At 35.5% G+C, this 24,862-nt stretch overlaps 1 protein-coding gene across 2 annotated transcripts in view; it reads right to left on the bottom strand.

The window, feature by feature from the left end:
* Positions 1-6,011: 6,011 nt before the first annotated feature.
* grm6a (glutamate receptor, metabotropic 6a) overlaps positions 6,012-24,862 on the bottom strand; it is an 81,749-nt gene continuing 62,898 nt past the window's right edge. Inside the window, exons 10-13 of one of the 2 annotated variants that reach the window (XM_051117173.1) lie at positions 22,310-22,621; positions 13,939-14,184; positions 11,899-11,944; positions 6,012-7,331 (exon numbers count right to left, since the gene is read on the bottom strand). In XM_051117173.1, coding sequence (XP_050973130.1) covers positions 13,942-14,184; positions 22,310-22,621 — 555 coding nt within the window. In that variant the 3' untranslated portion in view covers positions 6,012-7,331; positions 11,899-11,944; positions 13,939-13,941. The remainder of the gene's footprint in view (positions 7,332-11,898; positions 11,945-13,938; positions 14,185-22,309; positions 22,622-24,862) is intronic. The other variant, XM_051117172.1, reaches the window with a different exon arrangement.

Below are 24,862 nucleotides of genomic sequence, written 5' to 3'. Positions count from 1 at the left end.
GCATAAGCCCCGCCGATCTAAATCAAATGATTCGCGATCCGAAGTTCCGATTTGAATTAAATGATTCGCGAAGCCGCTCCGAAGTTCTGAACTAAATCAAATGATTCACGATCCGAGGTTCCGATCTAAATCAAATGATTCGCGATCCGAGGTTCCGATCTAAATCAAATGATTCGCGATCCTAAGTTCCGATTTGAATTAAATGATTCGCGAACCCGCATAAATTCCGATCTAAATCAAATGATTCGCGATCCGAAGTTCCGATTTGAATGAAATGATTCGCGAACCTGCATAAGTCCCGCCGATCTAAATCAAATGATTCGTGATCCAAGGTTCCAATCTGAATTAAATTATTCGCGATCCGAAGTTCCGATTTGAATTAAATGATTCGGGAACCTGCATAAGCCCCGCCGATCTAAATCAAATGATTCGCGATCCGAAGTTCCGATTTGAATGAAATGATTCGCGAACCCGCGATTTGAATGAAAGCCCCGAACCCGATATAAATCAAATGATTCGCGATCCTAAGTTCCGATTTGAATTAAATGATTCGCGATCCGAAGTTCCGATTTGAATTAAATGATTCGGGAACCTGCATAAGCCCCGCCGATCTAAATCAAATGATTCGTGATCCGAGGTTCCAATCTGAATTAAATGATTCGCGATCCGAAGTTCCGATTTGAATTAAATGATTCGGGAACCTGCATAAGCCCCGCCGATCTAAATCAAATGATTCGTGATCCGAGGTTCCAATCTGAATCAAATGATTCGCGATCCGAAGTTCCGATTTGAATTAAATGATTCGCGAAGCCGCTCCGAAGTTCTGAACTAAATCAAATGATTCACGATCCGAGGTTCCGATCTAAATCAAATGATTCGCGATCCGAGGTTCCGATCTAAATCAAATGATTCGCGATCCTAAGTTCCGATTTGAATTAAATGATTCGCGAACCCGCATAAATTCCGATCTAAATCAAATGATTCGCGATCCGAAGTTCCGATTTGAATGAAATGATTCGCGAACCTGCATAAGTCCCGCCGATCTAAATCAAATGATTCGTGATCCAAGGTTCCAATCTGAATTAAATTATTCGCGATCCGAAGTTCCGATTTGAATTAAATGATTCGGGAACCTGCATAAGCCCCGCCGATCTAAATCAAATGATTCGCGATCCGAAATTCCGATTTTGATGAAATGATTCGCGATCCGAAGTTCCGATTTGAATGAAATGATTCGCGAACCCGCATAAGCCCCGCCGATATAAATCAAATGATTCGCGATCCTAAGTTCCGATTTGAATTAAATGATTCGCGATCCGAAGTTCCGATTTGAATTAAATGATTCGGGAACCTGCATAAGCCCCGCCGATCTAAATCAAATGATTCGTGATCCGAGGTTCCAATCTGAATTAAATGATTCGCGATCCGAAGTTCCGATTTGAATTAAATGATTCGGGAACCTGCATAAGCCCCGCCGATCTAAATCAAATGATTCGTGATCCGAGGTTCCAATCTGAATCAAATGATTCGCGATCCGAAGTTCCGATTTGAATTAAATGATTCGCGAAGCCGCTCCGAAGTTCTGAACTAAATCAAATGATTCACGATCCGAGGTTCCGATCTAAATCAAATGATTCGCGATCCGAGGTTCCGATCTAAATCAAATGATTCGCGATCCGAAGTTCCGATTTGAATGAAATGATTCGCGAACCTGCATAAGTCCCGCCGATCTAAATCAAATGATTCGCGAACCCTCCCCAAAGTTTCGAACTAAATCAAATGATTCGCGATACGCGATCCGAAGTTAAGATCTGAATCAAATGATTCGCGAACCCGCATAAGTCCCGATCTAAATCAAATGATTCACAAAGCCGCTCCGAAGTTTCGAACTAAATCAAATGATTCGCGAAGCCCCTCCGAAGTTCTGAACTGAATCAAATGATTCGCGATGCAAGCTTTGAAGTCCCGATCCGAATCAGTTGGAGCGCTTCGAAACAGTGTATGATTTTGTGACGCAGTACTTTAATTCGGAGTTTTGAAAATGTCCGATTGACTCATACAGCCTGTGATTTTTATAACCATTAACAGTTAGAAGCGATGTCGACTCTTTTGATCTGGTGTTTGCTAGTGAATTGCTTGGACTGTGAGCGGTTGACATTATGAAGTTAAAGTTATTGTTCAAGTTAAAGAGGGTGAACTTTATCATTCAGCTGAACTGTGCACGTTTTAAACCCCTTTTTTAACATGGTTATATATACGTATGTTGAATTGTTTGATTAATTATTGCTATTATTATTATTATTATTATTAGCCTATGTCATCCCGATCTAATCTAAGAAATGGACAGTATTTACAGTGCAACATGTTATGCATTACTATACATGCATTCAGCTAATAAAGGTAATATATATGCGAATATATGTACTATATTATCTGTATTTATACATTTATTGTACATTGATTAAAATATATACATTTCCGTAGACATATCTCGATCTAATTCTAATATTGTAACACTCAAACCTTTAAACTGGACATTAAATTTGACACTGAAAATTTAGAGTGCGACGTGTTATGCATACATGCATTCATATATATTGTATATATAAAAAACATTAAGATGACCTCATTCCTTCATTTTTGCTACCAGAAAACCGATTTATGTAAGTGACCTGAAGTTTTGGCTGTAGGACTGTGCGTTTGACACAAGGTGGCAGTGTTTGTCAGAAAAACACAGACAATAGAGACTCAATTCACAGAACTAAAAGTACTTAAAACGAGCCATAAATTGATATATTGACTGATAAATGACGCTTTAACTAATCTGATTAATCTTATAGCACAACATTTTCAGCTGACAGTGTATGAACCTGCACTGTTCAAATTTGCCTTGTGACCTAATCGATTTTTAAAATGTTCTTTATTAAAAACAATGCAAAAACTAGCTATAAGCCATAAGCTGATGTTTAGAGGCTGCAGTGCTTGCAGATGATGATTATCAAGTAATAGATAAAAATGGGTGACTGGACAGGTGCTGTCATCAGGTGCTGAGTACTGAATCTCTTATTTAATACAATGAAAATACGTCATTTCATTTCTTTTATTTTATCCCACGGCAAAAAAAACTTCTTGAACTTCTCGTGGCCCCTGAATCTTTAGGTCGGCAAATGTGTCATTTGTCATAATTCCGTATTTCTGACCGACGGCTGATTGATGTGTGAGCAGCTGATAATTTGGTGGTGAATGTTCACTCTGTCGAGCCTTTCAGTGTCTCTGTAGCAGCCCTGTATTTAGACTCCTATTGCCCCATCATCAGATGTCATCGTTTCTTCACCTCCAGCGCACACGTCTGTCATCTAGGTTTAGCGTTAAGGCGTTCAGACTGTGAGTAAACCGTGCTGGCAATGGCCTAATGGTTCCTCTGGTGTCAGCAGAGAGAAAAAGAGATCATATGTTGTATAATGGGAAAAAGCTCCACCATCTTTACCGGATCATTATGTGTTTTTACTACATGCAAACTGTCACACATGATTTGAGCACTTATGTAAATAGAGACAGAATAATTCTCTTTAATACACATTCATATTTATACCAAAGTAAAGTGGTGTAGTAGTGAAGTAGTGCATGCAAAATGCATGAGAACTTGGACCATTATGTGTTAGCATACATTACCATATGTGAAAGCTACAGTGCCTTGCAAAAGCATTAATTTTTTCATGTTTTAAAATGTTGCAGCCTTAACTTTTTTTCCACATCGATCTACACTCCAAACAGCATAATGACAAAGCGTAAAACATTTGTGACAACTTTGCAAATGTATTAAAATTAACAAACTGAAATAAGTACATTGCGTAAGTATTCATACTCTTAACGCAGTACCTAGTTGAAGCGCCTTTACAGCCTCAAGTCTTTTTTTTTTTTTTTTTTTTTTGGAATGATGCAACAGGCTTTGCACATCTGCATCTGGCTTTACCTCTCAAGCTCTGTCAGTTTGGATGGGGACTGGCAGACATTTTCAGGTTTCTCCAGAAATATGTGATCGGGTTCAAGCCCATGAATACTTTCGTAAGGCACTTCATATTGAGATTTAACCTGATACTTACGAAGGATGTTCAGAATAAAAAATCACTCTTTTCTATGCAATTACAATGAATGGGAGGCTTTAAAGCTTCAAAAAGGATCCAAAAGCAACACAAATGTATCATAAAATAAGCTGTCTATATGTTTGTGCACTAAATCTTTTAATGTTGTACATCATTGTATTAGCTGTTACTAAAATTGTGAGTCAGTGAATCAGTGAGTTGAACTGTATCAATCTGATTCCTATAATGAATCATTCAGATTTTGTTAAATGGATCATTTCTATATGGATTCTCCTATCATTTTACATTTACAAAAATAGCAGAATATGGGATAAATATTAGAATAATTGTAATGTAAATAATGCTACAGTGTTCATTTTTGGTGAATGTGATTCACAAGATGATTGGCAAACCCACTCCGAGATCCAAATCAAACGATTCACAATATACTCTCTGAAGTCCCAATTTAAACTGAACCAACGCAAGTCCTGATCTAAATCCAGTGATTTGCAAACCTGCATAAGTCCCGATCTAAATAAATAGATTTGTGGTCCGAAGTTCTGATCCGAATCAAATGATTCGCACACCTGCTCCGAAGTCCTAATCTGAATCAAATGATTTGCGATTCTTGCTCCAGAGTTCCAATCTGAATCAAATGATACGTGGAGTTCTGAACTAAGCCAAATGATTCGCAAACCCGCTCCGAACACCCAATTTAGATAAAATGATTATCAAAAGATAAATCAAAAGATTTGCGAACCCACTCCGAAGTTCCGATTTAAATAAGGTGATATTTGGAGTTCTGAACTAAATCAAATGATTCGCAAACCCGCTTTGAAGTCCTGATCTAAATAAAACGGTTCAGGCTTCGCACTCTGAAGTTCTGTTCTGAATCAAAACATTTGCGAACCAACTTTGAAGTTCCAATCTGAATCAAAAGATTCACGAATCCTGCTCCAAAGTTCCGATCTAAATCAAATTATTCGGAAAACCCACTCCGAGACCCAAATCAAATGCTTCACGATCCATGCTCCGAAGTTCCAATCTGAATCAAAAGATTTGCGAACCCACTCTGAAGTTCCAATTCTAAATCAAATAATATGTGGAGTTCTGAACTAAATCAAATGATTCACAAACCCGCTCTGAAGTCCCGATATGAATTAAATGAGTCGCGATCCGTGCTCCCGATTTCACGATTCGTGAAACCCACTCCGAGACCCAAATCAAATGATTTACGATATGCACTCTGAAGTCCTGATCTAAATGAAGTGATTTGCAAACCTGCATAAGTCCCGATCTAAATAAATAGATCTGTGGTCCAAAGTTCTGATCTGAATCAAAAGATTCATGAATCCTGCTCCAAAGTTCCGATCTAAATCAAATGATTTGCAAACCTGCTCCGAAGTCCTAATCTGAATCAAATGATTTGCGATTGGAACTTCGGAGCGTCAATCTGAATCAAGTGATACATGGAGTTCTGAACTAAGCCAAATGATTCGCAAACCCGCTCTGAAGTCCCGATATGAATTAAATGAGTTGCGATCCGTGCTCCCAAGTTCCGGTCTGCATCAAAAGATTCAGGAATCCCGCTCTGAAGTTTCAATCTAAATCAAATGATTCATGAACTGGCTCCAAATGAAGTTTCGATCTAAATCAAATGACTTATTTCTGATCGAACTTGAGAAGTGTATCAGTCTGATTCCTGAACGAATCATTCAGATTTTGTGAAATGGATCTTTTGTGTACAGATTCTCTTTTTGTTTACCATAAAAAAAAAAAAAGCAGAATATGGGTTTAAAATAAAACGACTGTAAGTCAGAGAGCTTGTAAAAAAACACATTATAGATCCTTAAAACAATGAATGAGCAAAGAAAACAAGAGGCCTTGATATTATGAAAACATTTATTTTGTTCTCAGGCATGCGTGGAAAGCACACACGACCATATGTATTTTCTATCAAACATCTTGCTGTAGGGCTTTATTGAATGAACAGAAACACTGAACTAAGAAAGATTGAGAAAACAATGAGTTTTATTCACGGCACAGCGTCCCACTGTTAGCAGGAGTCATTGTGGCAAAGCTTTCTGACCATCAGCAGTCCTTTTTAATTACAACTGATTGCTTTGCTCTTTCTGTTATCGATTGTACCATTCAACATCAACACTGCTTCAAATATGACATCTTCATAGACACAGCCAGTGCTGTAGTGTTGCGTTTACTTAAGCAATATGAATATATGGACATCCTAAAACACCGATGTAAAAAATAGCAAATAGAAAGACAGAAAGTACATTTCTTGAACGTGATGCGAGCAAAACACAGCTGTCGTGTTACTCACGTAACACAGTGAGACTTTTCAGATAGAGTTTCCCATGCATATTGTCAGTCGAACACCAAAGAACCGCCTCAAAAAAACACAAAATAACACATCCATTAAACCTTCGGCAGATTCCTCTATTTACAATGGTTAAACTGTACAGTGTTCTTTAACATGGTGCTTTCTGGATGCTGCACTGATATTTAATTCTGTCCTTTCCTACAGGTTTCTTTATAAAAGCACCAACATGTCTTTGGCCAGTGAGATCAATCATCAACATTACATAAATAAATACATTATTTGCAAAAGAGAAATAAATAAAAGAGCTAATAAATTACACCTATAGAATCATTGAAATAAATATTAATATATAAGATGCACAAACAATCAAATACACAACTGGCTCAGAATAGTGTCTAATTCATTCTTGAAGCTTACGATCTAAAATAAAATGGTGTATTATGAGCTGACAAAGCAGTGACTTTGCTGTACGGTTAGAGGTGAGGAGCGTTTTTCTTCAGTGTTTTTATCAAATCCGATGGTCGTTCATTAAGTTTTTACTTGGTTAGTTGCAGCGCTGTACATGTCTCATGCTAAAACTTCAACACAATAACCACACAATACTCTTTCTGAGGTAAAAATGGGACAAAAAAAGATTTTTCCAAATTGCACGGTGCGATCCGCAAAAATCCTCTGGATGAGAAAGGCTTTTGGGCACATTCTACTGTATCTATGAAGCATTTCAAGTGTTCGACAAAGATGCTCAATAAAGTAGTTTCTGTTCGCAGCGTTAGCAGTTTGTGCTTCACAGTCAGTAACATCGGCTTTATTTAACGTCCTCACCTGGCATCACAAAATACAACCCAGCAAAACTCTTCCTTTGACTCTGTTCCTTAGTGATTTAAGATCCAAACAGCTGTTCCAAGGGTCACCTGTAAGTACAAAGACAGATCTGTGAATTTGAGAAACTCAGCAACACTCAGCAAAAAAAAAAAAAAAAAATAGGTTGGTACTCCATGTGCGTTTTAAAGGGGTGCTACAAAGACTATACATCAAAGTAGAGACGAACTGTCTGCAAAAAAACATAAAACCAATAAAGCCCCAAACCAACTAGCAAAGATTGCCTGGTTAGCATCACTCCATCAGCCTCTGCCCAGAGATGCTGCAACTACACCTGCAAAAAAGTCTCTTTCACTATTGATGGTCATCTGTTCAACTGAACACTCTATTACTTACCAACACTCTATTTGATTAAAAAAAATACAGTAAAAACAGTAACATTATGATTATGTTTTCTGTTTGAATATGATGCAAATACAAATTTTCAGCAACTATAACTGTGGTCTTCAGTGTTACATAATCAAGATAGATAGAACAAGCGAACAAATAAACAAATGATAGATAGACAGATGAATGAACAACAGATAAAATGAACAAACAACAAATTAACGAACAGACGATAGATAGATAAAACAAACAATGAATGATGATGAAAACTCTGAACAAACGAACAAATGATAGACAGACAGAACAAACAATAGATAAAACAAACACTGAACGATAGATAAAGAACGAATGAACAATAGACAAACAACAAATTAACAAACAAACCATAGATGAAATGAATGAACAAAAAAGGAATTAACAATCGACAGATAGGTAAACAATGAACGAACGAATGGTAGATAAAACAAAATAACGAACAGATGATAAATAGATAAAACAAACAATGAATGATGATGAAACTATGAACGAACAAATGACAGACAGACAGACAGATAAAACAAACATGGAACAATAAAGAACAAATGAACAACAGACAAATGAACGAACAAACAATAAATTAACAAACAAACAATCGATAAACAATGAACAATAGATGAAATGAACGAACAAACAAACAATAGATAGATAGATAAAACAAACGAAAAAACAACTATAAATGAGAGGAAACAAACTATGAATGAACAAACGAAAGAGAGATAGATAAAACAAAAACAACCAATGAAACAAATTAACAATAGATAGACTGATAGATAAAACAACAAACGAACAAATGAACGAAAGAAAGATAAAATGAATGAACAAACAAACAAGGAAGTAACGAATGAATGAATGAATGAAAGATAAATAAACAAACAACAAACAAACAATAGATAAACAAAGAACAAATGAACAATAGATGGAAAAAATGAACAAACGTACAAATTAACGAACGGATGATAGATTAAACAAAAGCAATGAACAATGGGTAGATGAAACAAACTACGAACGAATGATAGATAGATAGATAAACAATGAACGAATGAAAAATGGATAAAATGAACAAACAAACAACAAATTATTGAACAGATGACAGATAAAACAACAAACGATGATGAAACAAACTATGAACGGACAAACAAACAAACAAACGACAGACAGATAGAACAAACGTTAGATAAAATAAACATCGAACGATAGATGAAGAACGAATGAACAACAGACAGAACAAACAACAAATTAAGAAATGATAAACAACAAACAACAGATGAAACGAACTAACAAACAAACAAATGAACGAACAATAGATAGATAAAACAAAAGCAACCTATGAAACAATGAACGAGTGATAGACAGACAGATAGATAGACAGATAGATAGACAGATAGATAGATAGACAGATAGATAGATAGATAGATAGATAAATAGACAGATAGATAGATAGATAGACAGATAGATAGACAGATAGATAGATAGATAGATAGATAGATAGATAGATAGATAATACGAAAAAACAACAAATTAACTAAGAATAGCTGGAATGATCTAACAGCATGTTTGAGTCTGAGCAGCAACTGAAATGTTGTATGACAAAGTGAAAGCGAAGTGTCTTCTGGACATGAATAGTGTGACTTGCTGACATGTTGTTTATCTCTTAACAACTTCCTCTTGTAAGCAACACCCACGAATGACAGATCGGGAGAGAAAGCAAGAAGCGCCATCAGATCCAGTGTCTCTTCTGAATAGATGCGTGCCGTTTTTGCACGACGCTGCCGAACGCTCCTTTGATAAAAACACACAGGCGAGCGGTTCTTGTGCTGGATGTGGGTGTTTTTCCTTTATTACTCGAGTCCTGAAGGGCTCCGGTCACATTCCCCACGAATGCAGCATTTTCTAGTTGGGAGAGCAAATACAGTCTTCTCACAGATGCCATCCATAGACGGGAGTTATAACAAGCATTTCTGATGGCAGTAAGGGAATATTATCAAAATCGTGCTTCAGGCAGAGGAAATATTTCTCAGAGATGACGTACGTACGACGAACGTATAAGTGATTCACTAGTGTGCTGTTCTTCACAAACAACAGATAAAAATGGCAAGAAGAAATGTCGTGTTTTCTTTCCACTAGTCTAAATCAGCCTATCACGAAAAGCCAAAGAGCCCAAAATCTCAAAAAACTGACCAGTGCCTGAAAAAAAAAAAAAAAATGTTTTGGCTTGTAGCAACTTCTTCAGTATAAAAACTGGTGACGGTTTATGAAAACTACTTTAACTTAATCACACAAACAACAGAAGACACAAGAGACACTATGTGTCTATATAATGAGGGCAAACGCCTTTTTGTCCGGAGTGATTTACCCTGTACCGACATGAGGAACCGTCTGTCTGCAGCAGCCGGGGGTAAAATCCCGTGTTTAAGGGCGCAGGAACGACAGGGCAAGTGCGAGATGCTAACGCTCCTCTTCAGGGATGAACGCGGCTAACAGCACACAGATCACCGCTCATGAGCGTCAATCAGCTGTCAACACCGCGATCTGTGCGAGCGCTTGTTTCTGCAACGACTGAACGCACAGTTCAGCACTGTATGCGCTCAGCAAACTTACAAATCTGCTCTTGTACTGCAAAAGAAACAGCATTGTGTCTCAGCAGCTTTCAAAATGCAAATAGGATCTAATTTCTGCCCTCTTTGAAGCTGCATGTGTATAATCTAATGGGATTACAGTACATGCCGTTCAAAGGTTTGCGGTCTGCAAACATTTTTGTATAAAAGAATTAATAATTTTTTATAATCGCACAGATGAATTAAACTGATCGAAAGGGACAGTAAAAACACAAGGTTTGCATTTCAAATAAATGCTGTTATGTTGAACTTTCTAGTCATGAAAGAATCCTGGAAAAAAAACAATTATTAATGTTCCACAAGAATATTAAGCACATCTGTTTAATAAAATTAAATAAATAATTCAAAGTTCTTCCATGCAGGGTTATTATCGTTAACTGAAACTAATATTATTAAAGATTTCATTTAATGAAATCAAGCTGAAATAAAATAAAAATATTAGATGAAAAAGTTACATTTATTTCAGTTAGATGCCGAGGGAACTTTTTTCTTTTTAGTTTAAGTTGAACTGCTAAATATAACTGGAAATAAAATAAATAAAATCTAAAAATAGATTGTATTATAGAAAAATAGAAAAAATAGATAGCTAGAAAAATTGTGTACACACACACACACACACACACACACACAACTAAATATTAAATATTAAAAAAATTTAATCTGCTTGCTTAAAGTAAAAAAAAAAGGCTATATAAGTAAATAAAAATAAAAAAAGGTTCTTCCACATAAAACATAAAACCAAAAACAAAAAAAATATATTAAATATATAATATATATATATACATACATATATATAAGCTAATAATTCAAAATAGTAATACTTCACAATAAAACTGATTTATTAAACCTTTTTTGTACATAAAATAAGCTGAACTAAAATAAAATAAAATAAAAATTAAATATCAGATGAAAAACGTACATTTATTTCAGTAAAATAATTAGATAAAACCCTTAAACTTATTTTAGGTAAGTTTCTAATTTTTGTTTAGTTTAACTTGAATTACTAAAATTACCAACTATAAATAAAATAAATAAAGGCTAAAACTGAAGTAAAACTGAAAAAAAAAAAAAAATATATATATATATATATATATCGTTATAAATAAAATATAAAAAACAAAAAAGTTTGTCCACATAAAACATGAAACTGAAATGAAAACTGAAAGCAAAATATTAAACATATAAATAAAATATTAAAAAATAAAATATATACAAGCTAATAATTCAAAATAGTAATAATTCACAACAAAAAAAAAAGTTAATAATTCACAAAAATACTAAGCACATCTGCTTTCAACATTGATGATAATAAAAATGTTTGGACCATGTGACTGGAGTAACGATGCTGAAAATTCAGCTTTGCATCACAGGAATAAATTACATTTCAAAATATATTCAAACAGAAAACTGTTATTTTAAATTGTAATAATATTTCACAATATTACAGTTTTTCCTGTATTTTTAATCAAATAAATGCAGCCTCGGTGAGCAGAAGAGGCAAAAACATAAAAAATTCTCTATATATGTGTATGAATGTGCAATAAATCTTACTGACCCAACATTTAGAAAAACATGTTTATGCACAGTTAAAGCAAGTATAAAAAGAAAGAAAGGTCACCGGGGCTAGTTGTCACAAGCAAATATATCTTTCTATATCTTAGTACCTACAATGGGAAGAGAAGAGGAAAGCAGCACTCAAAATGTATAACAGAATTAATGTAGCATTTGTTTTATTAATAAGTACATTTATAAAGTCCATAAAATAATCATATTCAATGCACTTCTATCCACATGCTTTCCATAATTCATTTTCTGCTTCCAGTTTCTCCGCTTGTGTCCTCAAAATATTGTGGCAGCGAGAGAAATATCCATATCAACAAGCATCATTTCAAGAATTTCGTGCAGGCTTAGTGATTTTTCGCCTTCCAAAAGCTCAGTAATATGGAAGTAATGAGATGTGCTGCTTCAAACTGCATGTGTTGAGGAAGCAAATGTGTTCTGCAGAGATACAGAACAAGTGCTAAATAAACCCAAAAGCATTTCACTGCAATTTAACAGAGGAAGAGAGACAGAGATGTTATGGATATCAGAATGTGAGGGGGCACTCAATACAACTCACGTAAAAGGATTCAGGGCATCTTAAATACTGAGTTTAAAGCATTGGGTTCCCTAACAGTCCCATCTTGGAAGCTTGGAGGACAGTTTAGTGCAATCGAATCTATTACGGAGCAGTTTTTCTCAGCAGATCTCCAGCTAGGAGTCATTCGAGGGCATAAAAGTTCACAAGAGCAAGTTACTGCAAGACATTTTCTCTTTTCAGCAAATATGACTTCACAGCAGAAACTAAACACTGCATAAAACACAATGCTACGGATCTGTGGTTAGTCGCCAGGCTTCTGCTATTACAAAAGTCTTCTGAATGTTTTACTGCATTGCTGTGCAGTTTATTGGGGGCTGTGGTGCTGTCAGGTTTATTATCGTTAACTAATATTGTTTAATAAATTTTTTTGCTAATGAAATAAAGTTGGAATAAAATAAAAAATAAATATCAGATGAACATTTTTATTAATTTCAGTAAAATAAAACATAAAATTAAATAAAATGAAATAAAACGAAATGAAATGAAATTAAAAACTTATTTCAGGTAAGTTTATAATTTTTGTTTAGTTTAATTTGAATTACTAAAATTACCAACTATAAATAAAATAAATAAAGGCTAAAACTGAAGTAAAAAAAAAATAAATTAAAAGGTAAATTAAAAAAAAATAATCTGATTGCTTAAAGTGATAAAAAAAACATTTTTGTTAATGAAATGAAGCTGAAATAAAACAAAACAAAACAAAAAATAATAATAAATATCAGATTAAAAAGTTAAATAAAATAAAATAAAATAAAATAAAATATTAGATAAAAGAGCTAAACTTATTTCAGGTAAGTTTCTAATTTTTGTTAGTTTAACTTGATTTACTAAAATTACCAACTAAAAAATAAAATACATAAAAGGCTAAAACTAAAGTAAAACTAAAACTGAAATAAAAATAAATGAAAAAGGAAAACAGAATTTGATTGCTTAAAGTAATAAAAAAAACAAAAGGTTCTTCCATGCAGGGTTATTATTAACTAAAACTAATAATATTAAAACATTTTTGTTAATGAAATGAAGCTAAAATAAATAATAAAATAAAAAATAAAATAATTTTTTTTTATTTCAGTTAGCTCCCGAGAAAACTTTTCTAGTTTTTGTTTAGTTTAAGTTGAACTGCTATAAATAACTAACTTAAAATAAAATAAATAAAAATTACAACCGCAAAATAATAGAAAAATAGAAAAAATAGATAGCGTATATTTGATACACAAATTGTAATATATACATATATATATATATATATATATATAAAAAAGACCCCCCATAAAGCTGAAAGTATAAAATATTAAATATGAGTGTAAGTAAATATAAATACATTTAAGCTACTAATTCGAAACAGTAGCTTAAAACTATAAATGTACATAAATACTACTGAAACAACACTGCTCAACTGGCATTAATCCTAAAACGAGGCTTTATTTTTGAAAGTGTGATTTATTTGTAGCTTTCTTTCCGACTTTAATGGTGTCTCTGGAGACTCCTTGCACTTTTTTTGAGGAGAGCGGCTGTTACCTGTTACTGCGTCCTGTCTGGCTCGATCTTGGTCTCTCCGTTCTGCTTGTCATTGATGGATTTCTGCGAGAGGCGCGAGGACATGGTGGCGGCTTGAACCACAGCCTTGAAGCTGCGCTTGCGCTTCTGCACGTTCTGCTCCGGGTGGAAGATGATGACGTAGACTTTCGGTATGTAGAGCATCCCCAGAGACACGGAGGCGCTCAGACTCATGGACACGGTCAGCGTCGTCGTCTGGATGAACATCTACATCAACACAGGAAACAAAAGGTCAAGAGTTACAGATCAAAGAATCGTCAAAATCAGCTCAGGTCAACGCAGGATACGCTTGAGTAATAACACATTACGACCGAGACAATAAATAAATGAAATAAGACAAATGAGATTATTGCTTAAACAGCTCAGCCGTCACTGAAACACTGCAATGGAGAGTTTTACCTCTTGAATTTGAATGTTTTTTAAAGAAGTCTCTTCTGCTCACCAAACCTGTATTTATTTGATCCGAAGTACAGCAAAAACAGTACAATTTTGAAATATTTTTACTATTTAAAATCACTGTTTTCTATTTGAATATATTTTACAATGTAATTTATTCCTGTCATTTCAAAGCAACATTTTTAGCATCATTACTCAGAAATCATTCTAATATTCTGATTTGCTGCTCAAAAATAAAAATAAAAGTATTAATAAAAGTATTAATTTTATAAGTTCTTTCCTCACAAAAAATTGACTCCAAGCTTTTAAATGGTATAGTGCATAATGTTACAAAAGCTTTTTAAATATTGATAATAATACACTGAAGACTGGAGTAATGATGCTGACAATTCAGCTTTGATCACAGAAATAAACTGCATTTTAAAATACATTCAAATAGAAAACACTTATTTTAAATAGCACAAATATTTCACAAAATTACTGCTTTTGCTGTATTTTGGATCAAATAAATGCAGGCTTGGTGAGCAGAAGTGACTTCTTTAAAAAAACATTAAAAATCTTACTGTTCAAATATTAAATTATTTTTCATTTATTAATAAGAATGATAACACTATATATATATTATAAGATTACATTTGTTAACATTAATTAACTACTTTAGTTAACATGAACTAACAATGAAAAATACTTGTAAAGCGTTTATTAACCTCAGTTCATATTAATTTCACCATTTACTAATATATTATTAAAATCCAACATTTTACCTGTTAATATAATTAGGAATATTGAATGTTAATTAACATTAAATATTATAAATAATAAATCTTTATTAATGGACCTGAGCTTTTTAAAACAATTAACACTTTTATTAATTGTTTTTAAAGAGATGAATAAAAACCATGTATTGCTCATTGTTAGGTAACATTAATTAATATTAAGTTATGGACTTTATAGTACAGTGTTACCATTAAAATTCATGTAATTATAAAAATATTTATTTAAAAATTAAATAAAATAACTAAAATATTTTAATTATTTAAAATGATTATTTAATAAACTTATTAAAATTAATAACCATAATCATTATACATTACTGTTGGAAAGTTTGTAAATAAAATACAATAAACACAGTAATGTTGTGAAATATTATTACAATTTACAAAAACTGTTTTCTATTTGAATTTATTTTTCAATCTAATTAATTCCTCTAGTCTTCAGAGTCACATGACCCTTCAGAAATCATTTTTAGAATTTCTTATTACCAGTATTACAAACAATTATTTTAGTGAAAACCATGGTACATTTTTCCACTTTTTTGGTGAACGGATGTTCAAAAGAACAGCATTTAAAATCGTTCGTAACATCAGAAATGTCACTTTCACTGTCACTTTTGATCGATTTAATGCGTCCGTGCTGAAGAAAAGCGTTCATTTCTATGGAGAAAAAAAAATCCTTTCGAAAAGCAGTGCCACATTCATTTCATAGCTTTTACTTTGTGTCACCCATCATTTATTTTCCTTTAATGAAGAGCAGAAACATCAAACGTGAAGCTTACACGAAACCCCTCCTAAAGCCTCCTGAGCAACCTTTTAGCAATAAAACCTTCGTTTGGCCGGGCCGCGGCTCCGCACCAAAATAAACATCCTCGGTGTTGATCGGACGCGGCTGCCAAACCAAATCGAAGAGCACCTGCCCACCCGAGAGCGCTCACCAGGAAACGGCACACGCGGTATTAGCGCGGCACGTCGGCGGGAAGCTACCTGGCCGGTTCAATCTACGCGGCAATAACTAACGCTCTAATTCCTAATTCCCGCTGACGAGGCTTCTGGCTTTATTAAGATGGGTAGACATTGTCTTTCAGGCTCCAAAACGCTCCCGTTATCAACCTCCTCCCACAGCCAAACCCCCGGAACCTCATCGGTGGGCGGAAGAGTCTTTGTCTCTGTGTCATGGTGTGTCTTTGGGAGATAAAGGGGAGAAATGAAATGTTGTTTTTTTCCCTCATCTCATCCCTTTCCGTGTCTGCCATATCAAAGGCCTCTTCAAAAAAGAAACTGTGAGCAATACAACTTGGACTTGTTATCGTGAGCCTGGCAGGTTGTTGCTTACTTCAATGCCTTCGCATTGAAATGACTTCATTTCACATCATTTTCTACTTAAGGACTTAAACGGCGACTAAGCTCCGCTCTTTTGTTGATGGATTGGAGCGGAGAACGCATTGTGGTGGAAATACGGCAAGTTGTTTCGCTGAAAGACGCCGTGGCGTTGCTATATATTGTGTTTTGAAGATGGAGAAGGCGACATCTGAGGCGTTAATGTGTAGTATTGCTGCTCTCCGTCTCATTGTGAACGTACGAGGAAAGCATTAATAGCCGAAAATTTCTCACTGTCAGTGAATACGGCTTTCACTGCAGTTTTTTCATACAACAACAGTAACACAGAAACACCGCAGGTAATGACGAAAACACTGCCATAGCTGCATTTGCAGTAGATTTTGCTTCCATGACGTAATATTTTTTGTAAAACAGGATATTAACCATCGACCCGGAAAATGCTGGTTAACGTTAATCGCGTTGGACTCAGACTTACTGACTTTGTTCACACAGGGTAGAAGTACTTCTCTCTCTTTTTTTCTAACTTTTGTCATTTTTTGTGGGTTTTACTTCACAAAGGGATTTTCACAGTGACGCCACAGAAGAATGATTTGTGGCTCCCCAAAGAACCTTTTTTCTTAGTGTGAAGAATATTTAAAAAATCCAAAGAATCTTTTTCCACTATTCAGAACCTTTGTGGAATTAAACATTCCATAGATGTTAAAAAGACAGTTCATCTAAAATTGAAAATTCTGTCATTAATTACCAATCCAGAAGGCCTTTGTTCATCTTCACAACACAAATGAAGATGTTTTTGATGAAATCCGAGAGCTTTCTGACCCTGCACAGACAGCAACACAACTACCACATTCAAGGCCCAAAAAGGTCGTAAGATCATCGTTAAAATAGTTCATATGACATCAGTGGTTCAGCTGTAATGTTCTGAAGCTATGAGAATACCCTTCGTACGCAAACCAAAAAAAGTAACTTTATTCAACAATTTCTTCTCTTGTTTCAGTCGTGCATGTACTGCTGCTGAAGCAGGAGCCAGAGTTCTGACGGACTATTTAATCGATGTTCTTACTACCTTTCTGGGCCTTGAATGTGTCAGTTGCGTTGCTGTCTATGCAGGGTCAGAACTAGGGATGTCACAATACTCAATATAATATCGAACCGTTCAGCACGACATCCACGGTTCAATACGTGCTTGTGAATTGCAGTTTTTCAGTTTTGTATTTAAACAACTTCCTTGTTTTATTTCTCTCTGTATTTGCTGTGTGTGCCCGCGATTTCACCTGCTGAGATGAGGAAAATCTTCCCCGCTTATATTTGAAAAAGCAACACACGCAGAGCATCTTCCCTTCTAATGACATGCAATGACAAGCCTTTCTAAACCTGTTGTCCAACAAAAGAGTTATAAAAACAAAAGTTATAAAAAAACATTATAATTCACAACATCAGTCGAGTGTTTGAAATAACTTCACAGAATGTGGCAGACGATAAATTCTATGCTCATATTCTGTGTATGTCGATTAGCAGTGGCTTATGAAAATACCTGTGATGGCTTGAAGAGCACAGATAAACCATATTATTGCAGTCGAGTGTTTATTGTACTTACATTTCATCATTCAAAACGATGTTATATCCTCTCTGGCGTCCAGTATGAATGAAACACATTCTATTTTGCATAAAAATCTGAAAAATAAATACCGCTCTCAAAAGAAACATTAAGCAGACATATACTAATCCATGCTTTTCCCAGTGTACAGAGGTTTATGGGAGTATTTTGTTAATTTGTTGCAAAAAAAACAAAACAAAAAAACACACTGGCAAGATTTCAGAACCGAACCGAACCGTGGTTAAAAACTGAGGTACGTACTGAACCGTGGACTAACCGTATTGTTACATCCCTAGTCAGAACGCTCTTAAGTTGTATCAGAAATATCTTAATTTGTGTTCTGAAGATGAACGAAGGTCTTACAGGTTTGAAACGACATGAGGGTGAGTAACTAATGACAGAATTTTCATTTTTGGGTGAAGTATCCCTTTAAAGTCTGTGTAAAGGCATTTCAGAGTTGTTTTAAACATTTTAAATGTTAGATATGCATTGCTGAAACACATTACAAAGTCTCTATGTCATGTCAGCTATGTAGTGCTGTGTTGTGGAGTTAGGCTGTTAAATAGTTTTTCCCCATTTTAGCATTTATGATTTTTCGGGCGGAGCTAAAATCAAGTTTTGACGCAATGGAGCCACTGGGCATGAGCCCTGCAGTAACAGTATAAGAGGAGTGTTTGACTTGAAGCAGCCCTGTGTAGACCAATCGGTGTGTGACATCAAAGTACAGAGAACAGACGGCTCCTTTTGCTTTGGAATCAGTTGGAGCCGCACCTGACAGTTGACATGGATGGCAGTTTTCCCACTAGTGGGCGTGGTTTCAGCACAGACAGTGGACACACCCCCAGCGTTTGAGAGCAATGAATACACCCAGTTGGAGCAGACGTCACAGTTACGTCACTTGCAGCTTGCATCCACATTGTGGTGGCAGAAAAACACAGGGAACAAGTGGAGTGAAATGGGAAAAATCCATGGAATAAGAGATGAAACGTATTGCTGTGCCTTTGGATGTCATTTTTATAGAACGCTGTCATCAAAATCGTCGTTTGAAGCTAAACGCAGACATCGGGCCTTGGGGTGACCACCTGTCCCGCACGTCGCATATTGAGAAAATGTCCTGCATTTTGATCAGGCTGTTGGTTTTTAATGATCATGTTAAGAAAACGTCCATTCTTCTGCTTTTTTTTTAGAAAACTTTTAATTTATTCTTTTTGCAGCGTAGTTTCTGCGCAAAGGATTTGTGGACCTGATCAGTGATCCAGCACTACTGACGGAAGTGGTGGAGCGCACACAGAAAAACACAATATTCTCTATTCAATTTAACTAATTAAAAAAAAAAAAAAAAGAGGCAGCTTACTGTCACACCCCTGTGGACTGTTTTGTGTGTTTTCCCCCATGTATGCCCTTATTTGGTCTTCCTGTTCCGTTTTCAATCTTTACGTCACTGTTTAATCGATTACACCTGTCTCCCTTGATTAGTCTGTGTATTTAAGTTTGGTTGCGTCCACGTTTGGTGGTCGGTTCTTATAAGTCATTTTGTTATTGTCATGCTCAGTCTGTCTAAGTCACTCCTAGTCCGTTTATGTCTCTGCGGTTTAGTTCTAAGTCTGTTTATGTCGTTTTCTCGTTGGATTCCCTGCTGTTCCTGCTCGTTATTTGGATTATTTAATAAATGTGCATAACTGGACCTCCTCGTCTTCACTCCTCATTCCCCGCACACCACGCCGTGACACTTTCAGACGCCACTTTCTTATTTTAATAGTTTGTTTGATGTGGTTTCCATGGTGTTATTTTAATGGCAAATAGAGCACATTATTGTAATGCGGGGCACATCAAAATTCACAAGCACAAATCTCTTCTCTCACAGGTGGATTCTCTTAACTTTCAATAAAAAAAGACGTGCTTTCTCTCGCTTGCATGTCCGCGCTCAGAAACATAAATCGGCGCATATGACAACACATGTAATCAGTATTTACACAGCATAACAGTAGAAAATGTATCCGTCTCACACGTGTCCCGCATTGTCCTGCAAAATCACATCTATGTCCCGCAACAGATCTATTGCCAGGTGGTCTCCCTATTTCCAGCTGAGACGCTTTAGTTGCTGTGATTTGGAATAGGCTATCCACGCCAGCAACTTTACTAGTATCTCATTTTAAAGAATTTTACGTAATATAAAAAAAGCAGTAACTAGTAATATTTACTTCTTCATTGTTGTAGTGAGTCGTTGTACAAGTAGGATGGTTGGTGGGTATTTGTCCCACCCGTCCTCTATTTACTGCTGGGTAAACAGTGACGGTGACGAGCGCTGTGTTTTAGTTATCAACACAGCTACAAAAAAATAAAAAACGTCAGAACGGCTTTACGAATGATTTCTACAAAAATTCATTCTGCTCCTGTTTGATGAATGAGGCCCATTAAATGGACAGACTAATGGAACCTGCTATGAGGTCTACATAATATTCACGTACCCTTATAGCACACATACATCTCGGAGACGTCTATGTGATGTCTGCATTTACATCTGCAAGACGTCTATGGCACGTTTCCAATCGGACGTCAAATAGATGTCTATTAGATGTCTTTAAGATGTTTATGATTTAGAATGTATGTAAAACTGACATCTTACAGATGTTTGTACACAGCAGATGCTTTCCAGATCAAGAGATCTGACAGACATCTTGCAGACGTGTGTGTGCTATCTGGGTATGCAGTTCATAGGGAACATATTACAGTCGCACTACAGTTAGAGCATGAAATACCATTTAAACCTAGAACATTTTACATTTACCTAATTCATCTCACTTAAAATCTGTCATTTTCTGCCACCAGATCTCCCACAAAAACATCAATCACTGTTCACAAACACCGAACTGGTCAATACTACTTATTTTTTCAATATTTTGATGCCTTATTTTATTTACTTATTTATTTTTCTGTGGTTTGACAAACTCAGAAAACACATCTGATTTTGCTTTCCACAGACTTTAAAGGTTCTTTATGGAACCATCAATACAAATAAACAAATCTCAATTTTTAAGAGTGTGCTCTTCTCCTAAACTACTACTAAAACCACTTCTGAGAAGGCTCTTTTTAGTAGCATGTGGTGAATGTCGTCAAGTTGAAGCTGCATGATTGCATGTTCAAATGTGGCACATCATGTTCATTTGTACGTCAGCGACATCAAACCTGACAAGATGCACTGGCACGCAAAGTTTGAATATGTGCATGTGCAAATGGGATTTGACTTGTGAAGTGAAAAACATTTGAACTCAACTTCATTTCAGTTTAGAGCATGAGTCAATTGGACCGTTTTAATAGCTCATTTTTATCACTTTATACACTACTGATCAAAAGTTTAGGGTCTTTAAGTTTTTTTTTATTTTTATTTTTTTGAAAGAAGTGTCAGTAACACTTTATTTTAAGGACCAGTTCTCAACATTAACTAGTTGCTTATTAGCATGCATAATACTAGCATATATTATCACATATTAATGCCTTACTCTGCACAATCATATTCTAGATCCTTTAATATTCTAGATATCCTAAACATAACTACTTCACTAACTATCAATAAGCAGCAAATTAGAAGTTTGTTCTTTGTTCACTAGTTAATAGTGAATGTGTTCCCTATTGGAAAGTGTTACCGAAGTGTCATATTCACAGTAGAAACAGTAATATTGTGAAATGTTATAAAAATGTATTTAAAAGAAGTCTCTTCTGCTCACCAAGGCTGCATTTGTTTGATCAAAATAACAGGAAAATGGTAATATTGTGAAATATTGTTACAATTTAAAATAACAGCTTTCTATTTTAATATATTCTAAATTATAATTTATTTCTGTGATGCAAAGCTGAATTTTCAGCAGCCTTTATTCCAGTTTTCAGGGTTAAGTGAACCTTTAGAAATCATTCTAATATGCTAATTTGGTTTCTGAAATTAATTATTTTACATAACTTTAAAGACATTTTAAATTTTACTGTCACTTTTGATCATTTTTGATCAATTTAATGCATGGTTGCTGAATAAAATTAATAATTTCTTTCAAAACTAAAATCTTTTCCCAAACTTTTGAACACGTATAAGAAAAACATCTCGTTTTATGTTCCACTCAAAAACAGAACATCATACAGGACTGGAGTGACACGATGGCGAGTTAATGCTTTGCATTTTTGGGTATTTGTTTATCAACATCAGCAAAGAATCCCATCATGATACACTTCTCACCTTCTCAGTGGACTGTGCCGTGCCAAAGAAAATAGGCACGAACGCCAGCCAGACGATGCAGGTGGTGTACATGGTGAAGCCGATGGGTTTAGCTTCGTTGAAGGTCTCGGGCACGCCTCGGCTCTTGACCGCGTACACGGTGCAGGTGACCATCAGCACGATACTGTAGCTCAGGCAACAGATGAGCGACAAATCAGACATGTCACACTTCAGGATGCCACGCGCCAACTCCGGATTGGGCGGCCGCTGCTCCTCGTAGTCCACGATGGTGTGAGGCGGCATCACGCCGAACCAGACGAACACACCCACGACCTGCGGAGAGACGGGAGGAAGTAAAAGCCGATCGCTAACGGCGAGACCGAGTCAGTCAGAAGGGCAGACTCATTTGTCAAGAGCTGCTGTTAGATTGATGTAGAATAAAGTGTAAAAGAAGCTGTGTTTTAGCCAGTCTTCAGCAGACACGACTTGGCAGAAGATTACCGGTTAAAATAGGCCTGCTATCAGCCTGATTGCTCTTAATGATGGGTTTTAAAGTGCTTTTTTAAAGACACAAAGGAAACTATAAGATCCTTTCCTCGCTTTGTAATAACGTGAACAGATCTCTGAACGAAAACAGGGGATGTGTGTAGTTCAGCTGACATGCAGCACTTAAATTTGGAATGTTTTTAATTCTGAATTAAGACTTTTAGTGTATTTTGATCATGATAAATGTAGATTGTCAGAAAAAAAAATACTATGCATCCTTTATAATAAGTTTTTTGAAAGAAATAAATACTTTTATTTAGCTTGGACGCATTCAATTGATCAAAGGTTTAAGTACATTTATAATGGTAGAAGATTTTTCAAATGAATGCTTTCTATTTCTCAAAAAATGATCATTTCTTGATGAATTTCAGACCCCCCTGTATCCGCACCCTGTCGCCCAGCCCTATTTCAAACTGTAATAATATTTCACAAAAATTACAGGTTTTTCTTTTTTCTTTTTTTTAAAATCAAATTGGGTAGGATTAAGGAAAAAATGACCTAACATTTTTGAACAGTAGTGTAAAAACTGTAGGTAGCCGTCCTTAGAAATGTCCTAATTTTTTATTGGATGTTTAAAATGTAAAATAGTTACTTTTATGATGGATATTGCACCATATTGCTTTTAAAACCATTTTTTTCTTCACATACAGTGTGTTTTTTCGTTTAGTAAACATGTTCCTAGGTTGACAACATCTGTTATTTATAGATCTGACATTGAGAGACTGTCACGTGTCTTGGAGTTACTATAAGTCACAAACTGCAGAAATTCGGCAATCATATCTTATTATGAACGCATATATTTCCAATCAAATTCAGACAGAGCTTCAGATGTGAATGCAGTCTTAATTGTCTTAAAGGGACAGTTCACCCAAAAATGAAAATTCGGGCATTAATTATGCATCCTCAAGTCGTTCCAAACCCACAGGATCTTTGTTCATCTTTGGAACACAAAGTATTATATTTTTTATGAAATCCAAGAGCTTCTGACCCTGCACAGACAGCAATGCAACTACTACGTTCAAGGCTCAGAAAGCTAATAATGACTAGGGGTGTGAATGAGCACTGCTTTCATGATTTGATTTGACTACGATTATCACGATTTAATATCACGTCCAATGCCCAGAAAGGTAGTAAGGACATTGTTAAAATAGTCCATGGGACATCAGTGGTTCAACCATAATAAAGTACCGATAAAGTGGTACTCACATGAACATGCATTGAAGACTTACACGGAAGAGAAGAAATAGTTGAATACGGTCGTTATTTTGGTTTTCTCTGTACACAAAAATTATTCTCGTAGCTTCATGAAATTAAGGTTGGACCACTGATGTCATAAGGACTATTTTATCAATGTCCTCACTAGGGCTGTTGAAATTAATCGATGCATCACGATGCAGACGTGGACGATTCTGCAGCAATGCAGTAACAGACCATAATCGATTATAGACTACTGACGTAATTCACATAGTGCTTGTCACATGAGTATTAAAAATGCACCCAATATTTTTAAATCTGAGATCTGGGCACATTTTGGAAAAACCAAGATTAGTGCGGGAAAGAAAAACGTGTTCCAAAACGATTCCGAGCTTGGATTTTTCCCGCATACGGCACTTGTGCACACTAGAGACAATCGCGGCGGGCTTTACTGCACAGGATATGAGCTGTCAGACACGTGTGTGTATTGCTTGACAGTGTGTGCTTCCGCCCGCCGTTATTTCAATGTTTTACTCTAGATATGCTTTCATTCATGCCGTTTGGAATGCAGTACGCTTTTTAATGCACAAAACTGACAGACTTTCACGTGCGTTTTGTGTTTGTTTGGCTGTGGTTAAATGCACTTGTATTTCCAAATACTTTTATGATACAAAATTGATGTGTAAACAGTCAGTTATGTTTTCAGAACAGGACAAAACATCTGATATGTCGTAATAGATCTGTGCATTAGTGTGAATTAGGGGTCGACCGACATGTGTTTTTCAGGTTCCGATTATTACAGATCAAGTAGACCGATAACCGATATTTTGAACC

The sequence above is a fragment of the Labeo rohita genome, chromosome 8 (assembly GCF_022985175.1).
Source record: "Labeo rohita strain BAU-BD-2019 chromosome 8, IGBB_LRoh.1.0, whole genome shotgun sequence".
Taxonomy (NCBI): Eukaryota; Metazoa; Chordata; class Actinopteri; order Cypriniformes; family Cyprinidae; genus Labeo; species Labeo rohita.
The sequence above is the reverse complement of the archived record's forward strand: the minus strand, read 5'-3'. Positions and strand labels throughout refer to the sequence as shown.